The sequence below is a fragment of the Scleropages formosus genome, chromosome 9, assembly GCF_900964775.1.
Source record: "Scleropages formosus chromosome 9, fSclFor1.1, whole genome shotgun sequence".
NCBI lineage: Eukaryota > Metazoa > Chordata > Actinopteri > Osteoglossiformes > Osteoglossidae > Scleropages > Scleropages formosus.
This window is the reverse complement of record NC_041814.1, coordinates 25,492,162-25,508,810: the sequence shown is the minus strand read 5'-3', so window position 1 is coordinate 25,508,810 and position 16,649 is coordinate 25,492,162. Positions and strand designations below refer to the sequence as shown.

At 43.4% G+C, this 16,649-nt stretch overlaps 1 protein-coding gene across 2 annotated transcripts in view; it reads left to right on the top strand.

The window, feature by feature from the left end:
- rab2a (RAB2A, member RAS oncogene family) overlaps nucleotides 1–11,220 on the top strand; it is a 29,048-nt gene extending 17,828 nt beyond the window's left edge. For both annotated transcript variants that reach the window (XM_018744316.2, XM_018744315.2), the window contains exons 3-8: nucleotides 1,226–1,293; nucleotides 2,722–2,804; nucleotides 3,076–3,168; nucleotides 3,724–3,835; nucleotides 6,126–6,194; nucleotides 9,848–11,220. In XM_018744316.2, the coding sequence (XP_018599832.1) occupies nucleotides 1,226–1,293; nucleotides 2,722–2,804; nucleotides 3,076–3,168; nucleotides 3,724–3,835; nucleotides 6,126–6,194; nucleotides 9,848–9,943 (521 nt within the window). In that variant the 3' untranslated portion in view covers nucleotides 9,944–11,220. The remainder of the gene's footprint in view (nucleotides 1–1,225; nucleotides 1,294–2,721; nucleotides 2,805–3,075; nucleotides 3,169–3,723; nucleotides 3,836–6,125; nucleotides 6,195–9,847) is intronic.
- The last annotated feature ends 5,429 nt before the right edge of the window (nucleotides 11,221–16,649 follow it).

Below are 16,649 nucleotides of genomic sequence, written 5' to 3'. Positions count from 1 at the left end.
CAGTCCACAGAGCTCTCTGTTACACAGTGTTAGTTTCTGTGGCAAACACTTGTGTTTTTCCAACACTGCCGATCAGAGTAGTTTTCTTTTTGTGTCTAGTGTTGGGTTTGAGGTCTGTCCTGTTTTGCAGCAGACGGGATGATGATTTGTTCCAGCATTTTTTGTGTGTGTGTGTGTGTGTGTGTGTATAATCACCACGCAGATGGGATAAGCTTGGAAATCCTCCTGTTCCCTCACTGTTTCAATCTCACTGGCCCGCAGGACATCTACAAACACAAACTGTTAATGTCGGTGACCGGTGAAGTCTTCAGCGCAGGCAATTTCTCTTCTCATGATGGACAAATGGATCCAGTTCACACTGGATTTGCATATGTGCACACACAGCATTGGTACTTAGCGATGAACTAACTGATACTGTTAAACTACTGTAATTATTTTTTTTTAACCTTGAAAGATTTTGCATTAAGTGTGTGTTTTGTAGACTACACTACTTAATCTTGAATAAGATTGACATATTGGCAATAAGTTTTTTTTTTTTTTTTTTTTGCTCTAACCTTGCATGTCAGGAAGTAGGTGGCGTCATGGTTGAGGGCATTTGTGTGTAAATGCTTGACTGCTGCTTCAGATTGCAGGAAGACGCTTGTTTTTCTTTTTACTTTTGAACAGGGTCTTCCACCTGAATTACTGTCAGAATAACCAGCTGCAACCTTTGCATTGGCTAATAAAATCTTTAGTGCAGTTATTCACAGTAAATCTAGTATGAAGCTTTGTTTCGTGTGAATGATTTGTAATAATTTCAGAGATGTTTCACGTTCATCATTTGTCAGGAGACACTGTTCCTCTTTTAGGGAGATCGGTATCTGCTGAAATCACAGCTACTGTGTTCTGGGGAAAACACACACTCAGCAGCACATGACACACAGGCCTTCAAGTGAGATGCTCAACAAAACTCCGTCAGGCCCGTTGCCTGAGTCAGTGTAACGTTTCGATCTCTGTACGTTCAAAATGCAAAATGCACTTCCTTTTTTCTGACATATCATGGATACACGTGCGCAGTGACCCTTATCCACAGTTTAGGGCTTTAATATCCGCAGAGCTGCTTCTCGTCTCATTCGGGAAAATGCTGTCCGCTTCAATTTCGCTCCACTGCATGGAGTTCAGGCAGGTTCGTGGAATATATTGTGTGCCATTTATTTCATGCCTCCTTTGTTCCCTTTTTCAACAGGTGTAGAATTCGGTGCACGAATGATCACTATCGATGGAAAACAGATCAAGCTGCAGATCTGGGATACGGTGAGTAGGGAAGTTGGGAACCCTGTCCCATGTCCCATGTCGTCACCTGCAACTCCTCACTGTGACAGGCAGGGAGGGTATGGATTCTGTTCCTCTTAAGACTCAAGAAAACCCTCCGCCAGCAACTTGGAGTGCCCTTTAAACTTATTTCACCTTTCATGCGATTAGCCAAGGCGTCTGCTCATATCTTTGCTTTTGTGTTTTCTGTGCAGAACAAGCGTGTGGTGGTAATTTATCCATCGGTCTCAAGGTGGAGCCAAAGTCGCATTTTTAAATCGTTCGAGCGTTAGTTTCTACTGGAAAGCTTGAAGCGCTCAGAATTAGCATTTGTTACACTTAATTTGAATGATAATAGTATGATTTTTAGTACAAAGTGTATCACTTTTCAAAACTGAGGTTTGAACCTTTTTTTTTTTAAAAAAAAAAAAAAAAAAAAAAAAAACCTTGGCAACATGCTGCATTGCAATTGATGTCCTGCTTTAATTAGCTCTACATTTAGAGCATGAAAGTCTTTTTCTCAGACATGTGTTAGACCAGTGCCCTCCAAAAGTACCACTATCACCTCATGCTGCGAAATGTTGTACATTTTATAGTTTGGTACATTTTCTGCCTTGAGACATGGACACACGGCAAATTCAGATTTGATGTAGAAATCACACACGATGATAAAATGTGGATTTTCCCACTGGTTACGTGGGTAACTTTTCGTCCCCCCCTTGAAACCCTTATGGTTCAGTCCCAAGCATTTATTAGGATGAGTGATGGGGGAGGTGGTGGTGATGCAACCCGCTAAATCTGCATCATTGGCCTTCCCGTAACCTTTACTCTGGCAGCTGGTGGGCATGAAAGTGTCATTCATCATTTATTTACAATGGCCCCTATTTATTCTAATGTCAACAGCTGCCCGGGGAGCGGGTTATTGAATTCAAATGCGAGGTGCTACCTCATAGCCACCCTTTCACTGGGCCCCTCCACAGTTCCAGTTGCTAGGAGTTTATTCTGCTCTGCGGTAATGATTCATGCACTGTGGGGCCATTCACCACACTGGGTTTTCAAGGATTGCCCTGGGAGGGTTGAGAAGTCCTTTTGTTGGAAAGGGAGAATAGACATTTGTGTGTGTGTGTGTGTGTGTGTGTGCGTGCGTGCGTGCGCGCGTGTCTATGCGCACATGTGCGGGTGTGCGTGCACCCATGTCCATACCCATATGTACGAGTGTGTGTGCGTGCGCTCGTGTCCATACCCATATGTGCGGGTGCGTGTGCGTGCACGCACGTGCATGCATACTCGCAGGCACTCGCATAACTACACCAGGAGCTGGGGGGGCGTCACAGACCAAGAGTTTGCTCCGGAAGTGTGGCAGTGTTGCTCTGTTTTGTGTCTCTGACTGAAGTGTCTCTCATTCCTTCCCTCCCTCCCTCCCTCCCACAGGCTGGTCAGGAATCCTTCCGATCCATCACCAGGTCCTACTACAGAGGAGCCGCTGGAGCACTCTTAGTGTATGACATCACAAGGTAAAATCCTGCTCACATTCACACGTCACCTCTTATCTCTTTTACGCTGAGATTTAAAAGAAGCCCAGCAGAGCGGAAGGAAGATTTTCTTTGTCTGCATGTGTGATTTGCAGGCAAGGCTGTGGTGTCACGCTTGGCCTTCCAACGTGTGTGTGATGTAGTTTTTAATTGTTTGTGGTTCAGTTGAAATTTTCATTGTTTTTTCTTATCAGTGACTTATAACCGAAAAGAATGACTTAGTGTCTCAGTTCTGCTCTCTGGGTTTTGACAGAAGGGACACCTTCAACCACTTGACGACCTGGTTAGAAGATGCACGTCAGCATTCCAACTCCAACATGGTCATCATGCTCATCGGAAACAAGAGGTGTCTCATTTCCTTGTGTGCTTATTTGTCCACGATCTTGTCCTCTGCTACTTTTTTGTATATAACTCACAACAAAGCAGAACTAGGTAAGAGCAGCACAGACACTGAATGAATAAAGTGAGATGCATCCAGATGTACAACACAAGAGTTACAGTATTTAGTTGGCATAATCATGTAGCGCCGTGGTGTTTCGGAAAGGTGGCCCAATATACCGACATTCGTTTGAGTTACTGCGAAATTCTTCCGGAAAACTTGACACTTGATTCAACAGCACAATTGAAGATGGAGCTTTGATTGTGGACCATAGCAATAAGATGCTTTTTGTTGCCCAGTACATGAGAATAGTTTCATAACTTCCTCAAAAAGAGTTTGAGTTGTGGTTTAAAGACTTTTTAAAAAAAAAAAAAAAAATTCTTGCTCTTAAAATGTGTAAATGGCTTTTCTGTTTTTAGCTCTATTGCAGAGCAGTGTGCGTGTTAAGTGACAGGCACTGAATGACACACGTTAGAAAGTGATGCACTGAACGCGATGGTCTTGTGCGGTGTATACTTCCAGTGATCTGGAGTCCCGGAGGGAGGTGAAGAAGGAAGAAGGGGAGGCCTTTGCTCGAGAACATGGCCTCATCTTCATGGAAACCTCTGCCAAGACGGCGTCAAACGTAGAAGAGGTAACGCTGCTTTCCGTGCAAACTTTTTTCCCCCTCCCCCCAGCTGCATAATATGCTCTCGGTAGAAAACAAACACAGGTTTTTAAAAAAAAAAAAAAAAAAAACCATTGTCTCATTTCTTATAAATGCAAAATGTCTTCATCTGAATAGTATATTGTACTTTTTTCTGGGTACTTTTTTCTTTGCTGTCATGCAAAAAGCAGTGTACCACAACTTGTTTCTCAGTTCTCAGGAAAGCATTCTAGATGCAAAGCTACTAACCACAAACCAAGTCATTCTTACCCTTTGCAGCCTAATAGTGTTGAATGTGTAGGTTTGTTCAAGAAAAAATAATACATCTTGTCTGCTGGGGGAGCTTGTCTGCCAACCCACAAGGTATTCCTGTCAGTGCAGCCTGCAGCTTTAGGACACTGTGACACTGACACAGTTCTTGAGAAATCATCCTTTAAACATTTTCAGTTTTTTTTCCATTGTTGTTATTTATTTATTACATTTGTGCGAGTACAGCCCTGTATTTGTCATTTGCTTCTTGCCTTGTGATTAAGCACGTAGCAAAGTGTCTCCCTGTCCTTGTTATGGAAAATTAGATCCCGAGGATTTATGAGGATGTCGCTTAACACAGCATCTTTGGGGGTCCACTAGGTGGCAGCAGAAGAAAATAAAAATCCATCGCTTTGTCCCCCCCCCCCCACCACCACGTGTCCCCCTTGCTGTTGATTTGCTAAGTAATGGTAACACAAAGACTAACATTAGCACTTCGACGGAGCCTTGCGCTCTGAACTTTGGTACGAACATACGAGCGAGGCGTGGGTTACGGCTCTGGAGCAGCATGTCCCTGCCGTCTCTCACCGCCCTGTATGTGGTGACATTTACTGGAATCAATCAATCTGCCCTGTCGTTCAGGAGACGAGAAGCATCTGAAATACCAGAAGTACCTCACTGCAGCTCATTATGCCACAGAGGCCGCTCTTTTTTTTTAATTTTTTTATTTTAAAAAAAAAAAAAAAAAAAAAAAAAAAAAACCTCCCACTCATAAAGACGGAACTGAAACAGGCTGCCAAGGGAGCAGCGTTGTTAATTTTTTTTTTTTTTCATGTAAAGGTGGCTATTATAACAGAGGGGGGTGGTCCTCTTGGGCAATTCCACCGGCGGCAGCGGCGTTCGTTGCAGTTTCGTGGCCGCGGTGTCGACGCGAGGGCGAAGGCCGGGCCCTCGGCTCGCGGTTCGACGGCGGTTCTCCACGCTCCGGGTTGTGCGTGAGCGGGCGGGAATTCCCCGCAGAGCCACGCCGTTGCGGACGAATGAGAGTGGAACTCGCGCCGCCTCCGCTCTAGCAGGTGTAACGTTTTAGGGAATCCCTTGCGTGCGCGCCCGTGTGTGTGCGTGGATATCAGAGCGCTCTCATCTGCATGTACGTGGAGAGCAAGCGAACGGAAAAGAATCAATTTGCGGCTGGCGTTGCGCCAAGCCCTGCATACTTAAGATGGGAAAGTGGCCCGAGGACGCCCTAGTCTCAGGCGACATCGCCCTCCCCCTTATACCCCCCCCCTTTTTTTTTTTTTTTTGATTAATTCGTCTCATTAGCTTGCCATGAATTCTCCTGGCCCTGTGTGAAGTTTCGATCACCCACTTAGAGGCCATGCATATTCATTTGTGGCCCCACCCTGGTTCACAGCGCCCCCCGTGCACAGCACTCTGCTCTGCTCCGCGTGGTAATTGAGCTGCAGCAGATTGATTACTCCAGGGAGCGCCGGGGCCCTATAGGTGAAGACGTATCGCTGCTGTTAATTGGGAAACAAAGCTCCCGCGGCGGGTTCAGCGCTAAAGCGCTTCCAGGGCGCGCGGCCGACGCACCAGCCCGTTCATTTCTCCTTCATTTCCACACACGGGATCAGGAGCAGCTAAAGCTTTGCTCCGCCAAGCGGGTTGTGGGAGGGACTCTGTAGACACTGGTTTACAGTTCACATCAGCAGCTCTCACCCACATCAGCAATTACAGTGATTTACACGTAGTAGGGTAATTTTTACTGGATGAATTCTGGGTTAGTACCCCAATCGAAGTAATACGGCAAGGGTTATGATTCGGTCCCGCTTCCATCAGGTGCAAGGCGTCAGTTGTAACCGCTGTCCTCCTGTGCACCTCATGCACACTTGACACGTTTTAGCCTTTTTCCTTTTGCCAGATGACCATGTGCCTGTTCCAAGTGTAGTGGCGTAGAGTCCATACTGTCATACACTGTTGGACCAGCTTTGCCCTGCTGTTTGTCCCACATGTCCAATGTGTCTTTCAGGCATTCATCAACACAGCGAAGGAGATCTATGAGAAGATCCAGGAAGGTGTCTTTGATATAAACAACGAGGTATGTTGTTTTTGACACTCACAAATCATCGTTCATCAGTTCTATTACTGCTGTTTAACTTTTCCGCTATTAACTTCTCTCCTTGGGGGGGTGCGGTGGCGCAGTGGGTTGGACCACAGTCCTGCTCTCCGGTGGGTCTGGGGTTCGAGTCCCGCTTTGGGTGCCTTGCGACGGACTGGCGTCCCGTCCTGGGTGTGTCCCCTCCGGCCTTACGCCCTGTGTTCCTGGGTAGGCTCTGGTTCTCTGCAACCCCGTATGGGACAAGCGGTTCTGACAACTTCTCTCCTTAATATATGCTAATACACACTCTTGCACCTACCTTGAAGTTTAGTTTTAAAAGAAGCTGGCAATATTGGCATCTATTAATCATCAACAATATTGTGATTCTCTGTTGCGTACAGTTTGTGTACTTTGAGGTCTGGTTTAACATCATGTTTTAATGGGATGGACAAAAACATGTCTATGGATGCATTGTTTCTACCATGGTTAAAAGAGTGAACTTTGCTTACCAAGCTCAAGCTTTTCACTATATTCATTTGAACATGTGTCTGTACTACATGCCATTTTTATCTTATTTACTCCAAAAAATAAATCTGAAACTTTATTTATCCTTCACTATCTTCAAAACATCTAAATCAAATTAATGTTAAGACTCAGCACATGCCTTATGCATGTCCTACTCTTTCTCATGAGACAAGTAGTTCCTGTAAAAAAAACCTTGTACAATTTTTTTCACTCTGTAATTGTTTCAGTAATTATTCTAAAATTCACATAAAAACATAATTTGAGTGCGACATGTCTGAGACTTAAGGCCCTAGTGGACCAGAAAAGGCTGAAAAATGGTCGGAAACTAAGTTGTTGCTACACTACAACAACGGACGCATCAATTTCAGCACTGAGGACACAAGTGAAGGACAGAGGTCTCTGGAGACGCTCTATTTATGCGGTCGCTAGGAATCAACGTCAGCTAAATGGCACTTAGCAACAGCAGCAGCTCACCTCATTTTCAACAGAAATTTGCCTGCTACTTCCTTGCGAAACTAAAGAGCGCTACTAGACATAACAAAGTCCCCTGTGGGTGATTGGGCATTGCATCCTTTCCATCTCTTTGTTTATTTCCTCAGTTGATCAGTTGTAAACAATGCCATTTCTTCTTGCTCTCTCCAGGAATATGAGAACAATAAGATTGTATTGAAAGGCGTTATGCTGATGTGTAAATACCTATTTGAAAGTTTAATGTTGCGATGTTTACTGTAGTTATTTGGATAGTAATACATGTAATAGGTTGCTGGGAATTGTTTTTTTTAGGTACTGACGCACCAAGGTAAGTCAAAGCCTCCAGATTTCAGGGGTTAGGTGCATCAGTCATCAGCTGAAGTGTTTAATTTTTCTTGAGCTGCTCGACTGTCATTGAGTCCAGAAGTGGCGCCGACCTCCTGTTTGGCAACTCTGATTGCTGATGCATCTCTCATTCCTCTCTCACATCTGCTGCACATATGAGGGGCGCAATGCAGAGGTGCAGTTATGTGTGTGTTAAAATGCCCAACATTTGCAACACAACAGCGAGCGCACACACACACACACACACGCGCGCATGCAATACAAGGATGCAGAGGTTTACTCGTCCCCTTTGGGGCCTCGGATGCCCAGATCACATGACATGATGTCACAGCGAAGCGACGGGAGCAGACAGAGGCCCGTTTGTGCGGTCCTCCCGGAGCGCGCAGGTGCCGTCTCGGCTGTGGGCTCACTGCTGGTTCGGAGCGCTTGTGCGTGAGGGGGATGGGATTGGCAGATGCACCGATAAACAGGGAATCTATACTGTTCACTTGCAGATGCGCAGCAGCTCTGCACTCTCTTGTCTTGAGTGTTTTGCGCAGACGGAGATGTGGTCTTTGTTTTGTCCTTAGTCTCTCAGGTAAACGACGTACAGACATTTTTAACAGCTTTATAGTGTACCGTGGTAAGTGGTTAACATGTACAATGGTTGATTTCTGTTTTTACTTTGGGGTTCCTGCCAAGAAAGAGGTGCCAGCAAGAGTGCGTTTTTGTGACACTGTGCTCCATAACACTCAGGATAAGGTTATTTTTGTGGGCTCACCTGCAGGTTGTAGACATTTACCCTAAAGCGTTAGGGAGTGAGTGGTTTGCAGATTGTAGCATTTCAGTTTGCAGCCATTGTCTCTGGTCGCCCTTGTGAATAGCAGTGCTACTGGAGAGAAACAACATCCGCTGTATTGCTTTTATGCTGAAGCTGTTCAGTTTTACTGATTCCCTGTGCGCAACATATCACAACTCTTAGAGCGATGGTCTCATTACAAGCCCCTCTCCGAATACATAGCCTTCCTCTCATTGGCATAGGACGCTCATCAGCTTTGACCCTTAGGCTTGGGTGAAATGGACTTTTTTTGCTGAATTAAACTAATGTTCCCCAAAAAGTGTTTTTTTGTAAAAATGTGCATTCACAAAATGTAACTCCTCGAATGTCTTAGTCACGAAACATACACTGGGGTGAGTCGTGTGCCTGTCTGTGTGTCGATTCTTTCCCCGTTGTTGAACTGTTACTCAGAAATAAACGTCGGCGGCATTCCACTGTTGAAACATCGGAATCCCTGCGTACCGCGGTAATACATGGATTTGTTTCCTTTCGATCTGTGCGAGTGGATAAACTCTAACACATGTAGAAGAAAATCCACGAGCCCCCTCTGGAACTGGCCGCCCGCCAAGTCGTAACTACTCCATAACATCTCGTAAGGTTACTACCTACTTAGATGAGGTGTGACCCGTTTAGCTACTGGACGTGCTTTTTATTAGGGCTGAAGGGGTGGCGGCGGGGTAGACGGGGGAACGGGGCGGAGGGGGGAGTCGAGGCACAAAGTCAAAACCGCATCAGCTGATGTCAATAGAGCTACGTGCCAGAACCCCAGGGCTACTGGTGTAGTGAAACTCTCTGCCAAGCACTATAAATCTGAGATTTAGTGTGACGCCGAGTTTCCTTAAGAGCTTAATTTCAGTAACTACTGTGTTACTTCTCTTGGAGCGCGGCGCTTTTTTTGCGCTCGAAACCACTTGAGGGAACAGGAGCGTGTGTGTGTGATGAATGGGGAGTGGGGGGCCATGCAGTGCGTGCGTGCGTGTGTGTGAAAAGAAGGGGGTGTGTGAGGGAGAGCCTGGCTTGCTGCCATGTTTTGGGGTTATTGCAGAAATTATTGATGACACGGAGTGCTCCTGTGCCCTTCGCCTCTGCAGCGCCGTCCAAAACGGGGAAATTTATCGAGGCCTGCAGGGACCGGGGCAGACCCCCTCATCTCTTTCAGTTAACCTTCGTGCTTTAGTACACACTGCTCTGTCTGTCTCTCTCTCTCTCTCTCTGTGTGTGTGTGTGTGTGTGTGTGTGTGTGTGTGTGTGTGTGTGTGTGTGTGTGTGTGGGACTCTTAGTCACCTTTAACGCTCAAGCAGAAACGCTCAGCACCGTCAGCCATATATAGTGGGACATGCGTATACAGTATGAGTCCGGGAAGAGGGACTCAAACGTGCACTCGTGCATGAACTGAGACGAGCACGCGTGCATACACACACACCGCAGAGGGCAGAGCTCTGTGTGCGAGTAATGGGTTTGCTTTGCTTTTTTTTTTTTCCTTTCCTTCCTCAGGCGAACGGCATTAAAATCGGACCTCAGCACGCCGCCACCAACGCCACGCTCGGGGGCAACCAAGGGGGCCAGCAGGCCGGAGGCGGGTGTTGCTGAAGCAGTCTCCCTTCTACTTGACTGGTTGGGCCTACTAACCTTTTCTTAACACCCTACCACCCCCCTCCCCACCCCACTCCAGCCCAGACCCCCGAAGTCGACCCATTTACTAGATGGCTGTCCGTCGAGAGCGACACCAAGTCCTTCACAACTGTTGTCGAGCTCTCTGAGGTCTGTCCTGCCTCCTGCAGATATGGTTTAAAGTTCACCTAAAAAGACCAGCTTTTGGAGGATTGCATTCATAATCTACTTGCATTTGATTTTCTCGTCAGTTACTATAATCGATTTTTGTTTTTTTTTTTTTAATTTTATTTTAAATTTTGTTAATTTTTCAATTTGCATTGTTCGTGCCCCTTTTTGACTTCAAAGCTGAATTATTTAAAACACTACAAGGCCATCTGAGTATTTTAATCAGTTTATGCCCAGGAACTTCCTGGCCACTTTGGTTATCTAAAGTGACACACATTTAAGAAAATCAGAAGGAAAACAAAGGAAAGAAAAATAAGACTTTGTCGAGAGCTGCCAGCCATTTTCAAACTGAAGAAGAGAAGAAAATCTGGACTGTTTTAATTCTGTATTTATCATTTACGTTTTGTATATAGTTATTGCTTTGGTGTATCTCGACCAAGCTAAACTTCTGTATGGAAGTTGCTGAAACTCTATACTGTACACATGGAGCTGGGAAATGCAACAGTATTGCTGTACGTTGTAGTCCAGAACCCGCTTTGACACTTTTCAGCTGCACCTGCGTTCTCCACCTTCGTGTGTTGGTCATGCTATCGCCATGTCCCCTTTGCTCAACTCCCCAGTAAACCTTGAACCCTCTCCATGTGTAGCATCTCGTTATTCCTCCTCTGTTTTAATGCCAAACTGTGTGCTCCATACTCACATCTCCAGAAAGTGGATCAGCTTTTTTTGCCTTAAAGATGCAAATATTTTTAGCGGTGGGAAAAAAAAAATAGCATAACTCAGTCCAGAGGGATTCATACCTACATATCCTTTTTATCATTGTCAGAAATTGATCTCCAGGTTAATCTTCTACAGAATTTCACTGCGGACGGACATTAACTTAGATGAGTTTTTTTTTTTTTTTTTTTTTTTTGTGTAAAGACTTGCTTTATTTGGCAGTGTGTTCTGTCTGTTGTTATACAGTGAAAATCTTTGTCTGTTGTACGAAGGGTTTGATAGAAGCCAAACCTATATCTTTGTGACCCTCAAATTTATTTGCTGTGTTGATACTTAAAATGTTACAATAATAAATAAAAAAAAAAAAACAATCCCTGTGGTAAATTAACACCTAATTAGTATGTATGGATACTCTTCTCTATGCTCTATATTTAGTATATATGTGTATATATATATTATGTATACTCATTTTATGACTTGAAAGGATATATAGTGAACTTTCCTATGAATTATTTCGATGTTTTCTCTAAGCGGCTCTGAATCTCATGGCTCAAGTGCAGTGAACATTTAGTCGTCTGTACAATTAAATTTCCCTCTGTCATGAATTAAAATGTAAAAATGCAAGTAAAATCATAAGCGCAAAACGTCTGATTTTACTTATGACATCATGCAGTTTTTGTGAAAACTTGTCTGTGGTGTGCAGTTTTTTTTTTTTTTTTTTTTTAAAATAATATTTTAACATTAATAGAGTAGAACACTTGGATGTGCTTTTACACAAGAAGACTCCGGTGCTCCAGTTCACAGGCACAGCTCTCATGGAAGATCCCCGGGCCTATAAATCTTACACAGTAGGACAGGAGGTGCGTTTACGTTGAGCTTTTAATTGTCTGTTGTCTGTTTTGCAAGTAGGATATTTATCATTCTAAATACAAGATGTTATAGCACAAATGTGGTACAAACAACATCGTTTTACAAGTGTAAAATGTTCATTTGTGAAAAGTGCTTTTGTTTCCTGTAACGGAGCAGAAATTCCCGAATGGAGGTGATTACAGTGCCTCGTTGTATCACGAATGTTCGACTTAGGCAAACATTTTCCACTTCATAAATTTTAAAGAGTTTTCCTCAACGTTCTATTAAAGTATCTTCTGTTTTCAAAAAATGTCTGCAGCGGTCGCGACGTATCTGCATCGACCGTTACTTGGCACCAAAGCACACCCAAATGACACAAGTGTTGCGTGCGTTAATGGAACTCTCTTCCACGGCTTTTACAGCTCGTTTCTGGTGTGCTGAGGATCGCTGCACGTTTATGGGAAAAGTTGGCCAACAACTGAAAATAAACAGGAATTTGTGGAGACTATGCATTTTAATAGCTTGATTGAAACACTTTGGAGTTAAAAATAATGAAATGTCAGGTTTTTTTATTTATTATAGATCTGTCAGGTTTTTACAGGATCTACGGAGCGAGTGCATGAACCAAAGGAAATCTGTATTATTTACCTTTTATTAGTTTTGACTTAGTGTTATAAGTGACTTTGGAAAGAAGGACATGTTGAGTTAAGAACAGAGTTCCATTCAGACTGTGTTCATAAGGTGAGCAGTCAGTGTATCCTGTCATCATTTTTGTTTCCTTCTGCCAAGCAGTGATATTTTCTATAAGGGAAGGTGAGCACAGCATTGCGATGGAGGATGCGACGTGGACCGCGAGATGACGATGATGATGATCTTGACGACGATGGTGACCTTGTGATTCTGCGGTACTTTGTGTAAATTTTTTTTTTTTTTCCTTCTGCTGTTGCTTGTGGGATGTTTTCTTTGGAAACAGTCCAGTGTAGCACAGAACTGTGCTGTCGCATGATATTGAGTATTAATTTAATTGAAAAGTGCCCGGGGGGAGTGCTGTTGATTAAGATTCCACTTCTTGTTAATTCTTATTACTCTCTGTAATTACATTAAAACAGAATATAACGCAAATGTGTAGCATATGAAAGATTTCCAATAACCCTGTCAAAAAGAAATGATTAAGCATTATGCTGTTTGCACACCACAGGGGTAGAGAAATGAAAAAACGGCAGCAACTGAAAATAAACACAGCTCCCTCCACACTCAGCCCAGATCACGTACCCTGGATACATGTTACCATTTCTGTCTTGTAAATGCATAGTGAGCATTAAACTCACTTTTTATTACAAGTATAAATGGATGTCTGTAAATGCCATGTTGTCATGGTGTATTGAAAGCAAAGAATTTGTGTAGTTTTCCATTCTTACAGACAATGTTTGCCCTCCAAGCTTAGAGTGAACAACGATGTCATTTCAATATTGCTTTGGCTGTTTCATATAGAAGCTTGTTCTTCCTTTTGTTATTTCTTCAAGTGAAAGATCAGGAAAAAGTATGGTGAGCTTTGGATGTATTCCTTATTCCACTCAGGTGACCTGTGACTGCTCAAAGTATTGTTCAGGTGAAGGAGGCCTGATACCAGTTCTAAGCACCCATTGAATATGATACAATAATATTCCAGCTGGCATGCAATTACATAAAAATTTTATTGATCTCTGGGAAATTTCAGGAGGCTACCCTGGCATACGTATATCGAAATAGTGACACGGGACTGTCACATTTAGACAAGGAGAGTGTAAATAGGCATTGCGATACTGACAGCTCAATACCACTTGGGCAGCAAGAGGTTATTCATAAACATCTATTTTTATGACTGAAAACCCTTAGATATGTAATATTAGTCTACTGTAAGTCTTCACTGATTGTCCTAGATATTCTTTGCTATTTTTTAATTCAGTAGTCATTCTGTATACGAATGATTAATTGGCACAACAGGGTGAACTGGATTTTGAAGACATCTCAAAATAATTTCCCTGGATTCAATTTATCACTGTATTTAAAAAACGGATAAATGTATGATCACGTGTACTGACAGATAGGGATTTATATTTATTCATTTAGCTGATGCGTTTCTCCAAAGAAACTTATTTAGATAAAGCTAACTTGTTTACTTATTTATACAGCTCAATACTTTTACTGGAGCAATTTTTAGGCGAAGTACCTTGCTCAAGGGTACTACAGCTAAAGGTGGGATTTGAACCTGCCACCTTTGGGTACAAAGGCAGCAGCTCTAAAAACTGCTACCAGCTGTCCCAAAAGAACAATATAGAAGATAGGAAACTACTTTGAAAAGCAAACTAGCATGTCAGTCTCCTACAGCTTTGATAAAAAACAGGTAGCACAATTTAAGAGATTGATGTGCAGACTGATTGTTGTTGGTTTGAGTCCCACAGTCCACTACTGCTGTAATACCTTTGGGCAGGAAATGACCCTGGATAGCTACACTAATGCAGTCTGCTGTGTAAAAAGTGACTGAATTAAAGCTTCGGCCAAGAAAAACAATGTGTTAATATTAAACACATGTATGTGATTCAGCTTTGAAGTATTTATTTTACGTAGAGTTTAAGCTGATCCATATCATTGAACATGCATATTTAATTTTACTCAAAATTGCACTTAAGGAAACTTAAGCACACACATGGAAATGAAAGTATTTTCAGAGGTCTAACAAGGACTCATCAAGGTCTTCTCAGAAGCAAATCAGCGAAAATGGCCTTTCTTTACCAAAGTAATAAATACACAATGTCAGGTTTGTCATTTTGCTGTTGGAAACAAAACGGTGCATTTTCATATTTTCAATCTGAAATTCCTGGCTCCACACAAACACCGCTATCCGACGGACGTCCCCGAAAGAAGATGTTGTCTCAAAGGAGGACTTGCACCCTGCACAACACTGTGGTATTCATGGAATGCTCCGCTTGCCTTTGACGTGAGCTTGGATACGTGAACTCTGCTCCTAACTCAAGCCAGGTGTTCATACAAGACCTGGAAAGTGAAGTGAAAAGAAAAGCCAACATCTATGTGCAGTAGGTGGTCTCACATCGCAGCCCAGCGTTGGTCTGCGTGGGGCACGAAGAGGGGATCGCTGCACCGACGAGTTTTCAGGTGCTCCAGGTGAGTACTCTTCCCAGCGTTACCATACTTTGGGCAAACCTTAAGGAGATGGGAATCTCTCAAACACTGATGCTGGGAAAAGATGTAGAGAAAAAAGGGATGACCAGTGAGCAGCGGGATCGAGTCGATCACAGTGACGATGGACAAACCCCTGGCAACGCTAAGGACACAAGTGGAGAACGGAAAATTCTGATGGAATTGTGTGTACGTGGTCAACAAAAGCAGATGTTGACCCAACGGCACTGAAGAGCACTGCTCCATTCACCTTTGAGGTTTCCTACAAACTCTTGATGGAAAGAACGTTTGTGCAGAAGGTGGCGCAGTCCTTAAAGTTGTCGCCCAGCAGTCGGAAGGGTCCTGGTCCCGGGCCACCAATGCTGTAGTACCTTTGATCAAGGTAAAAAAAAAAAGGGGGGGGGGGGGGGGAAATCCCTGCTGTATAAATGTCTTTGTAAACTTTCTTATGAAATATTATAAGCCCCTTGGACAAAGAAGTCAGGTAAATAAATATTAGCAGTTGTATGTTTTACGCAGCATGACAGTTAAGAATTGTTACAGGTCATATAACCTTTAACGCCGCAATGTGCTCGTCTCGAGGGTCTGTCTCTTTAAGCGTCTCCCCGAGCCTGATGGCGATAAGCGCGCGCTGCACTAATGATGATGAAAGACACATCCGGGTCACAGGCGTCCTTCGTGTCACGCGAAAAACGGATTGGCTCCGAGCCAGAAAGGGCAACCGCTTCGAAATCCTCACTAAACGCGCCGACCGTATTAAAGCCTTACTTAAATCGCTTTGCGTATTACTTTTTTTTAAATATTTATTTACGTCCTTAAATTTGCTTATTGAAGTAAACAGCTTAGGGAACGAGGGTTAGTGCAGGCTGGGAAGAGCTGGGAATGGCCGGGAGCGGACGGGAGCGCGCTCCACGCGGGGGGTGGGTGTGAACGGCGGTAAAATTTGAAATAAGGATCGGGGAAAGAGACTTCAAGTTAGCTTTCTTTTATACATTTACACGCAGACGCAGATACACACACACACAAGGGGGCTGGCCTTTTAATTTGAAGGGCTGTTGGTTCAAATCCTGCTCATGCTAGATCTGCAGGTACTTTACCCACCTATTTACCTGTATTGAAACAGCAAAGAAAAAAAAAAAAAACTGCTGTATAAATTAGGAAATCAGTGTAAGACACATTGGACAACAAAAGCAGATAAAGGTTAATAAAATATATTTTTGCAGGTATGCAGAATTTGTACTGAATTGTAAAGCAGCTTCAACTGTAGCAACTGTTCTTATTATTTTGCTCTAAAATTGAACAAGTAAATTTATATCAGGTATGTAGCATTTTTACACTTCCCGCTGTTGCAGTGTTACCATGAATATCAGGATAAAAGTGTGAGTAAAAATGAGCTCTCATCCATTACATTTTATATCTGTAAAAGAAGCAATAAAGATCTCACTTTTATTTGTAACTAAACTTTTTTCCTGGGATTTCATTTAATGTTCCCCAGATCACTTGATGAGCAGCTTAACAAACTCCATTGGACTTCCTAGGAAAGTCCAGACTGGTCCTCACATCATCGGACACCCACAACGATGGAGAAAGCGTAGCGTCACATCGGACCTGTTCATCGATGTATGTAAAAACACAGTTCTGTATTATTATTATTATTGTTGTTGCTGTTTTTGTTGTTGCAGGCTTTCTGGGGCAAAGGAGGTTAAAAGAGGGATGTTGTGCATGAGGCCTCGCTTGCTCGGCAGGAGAACAAGTGCGAGATTCATGGAGAGCG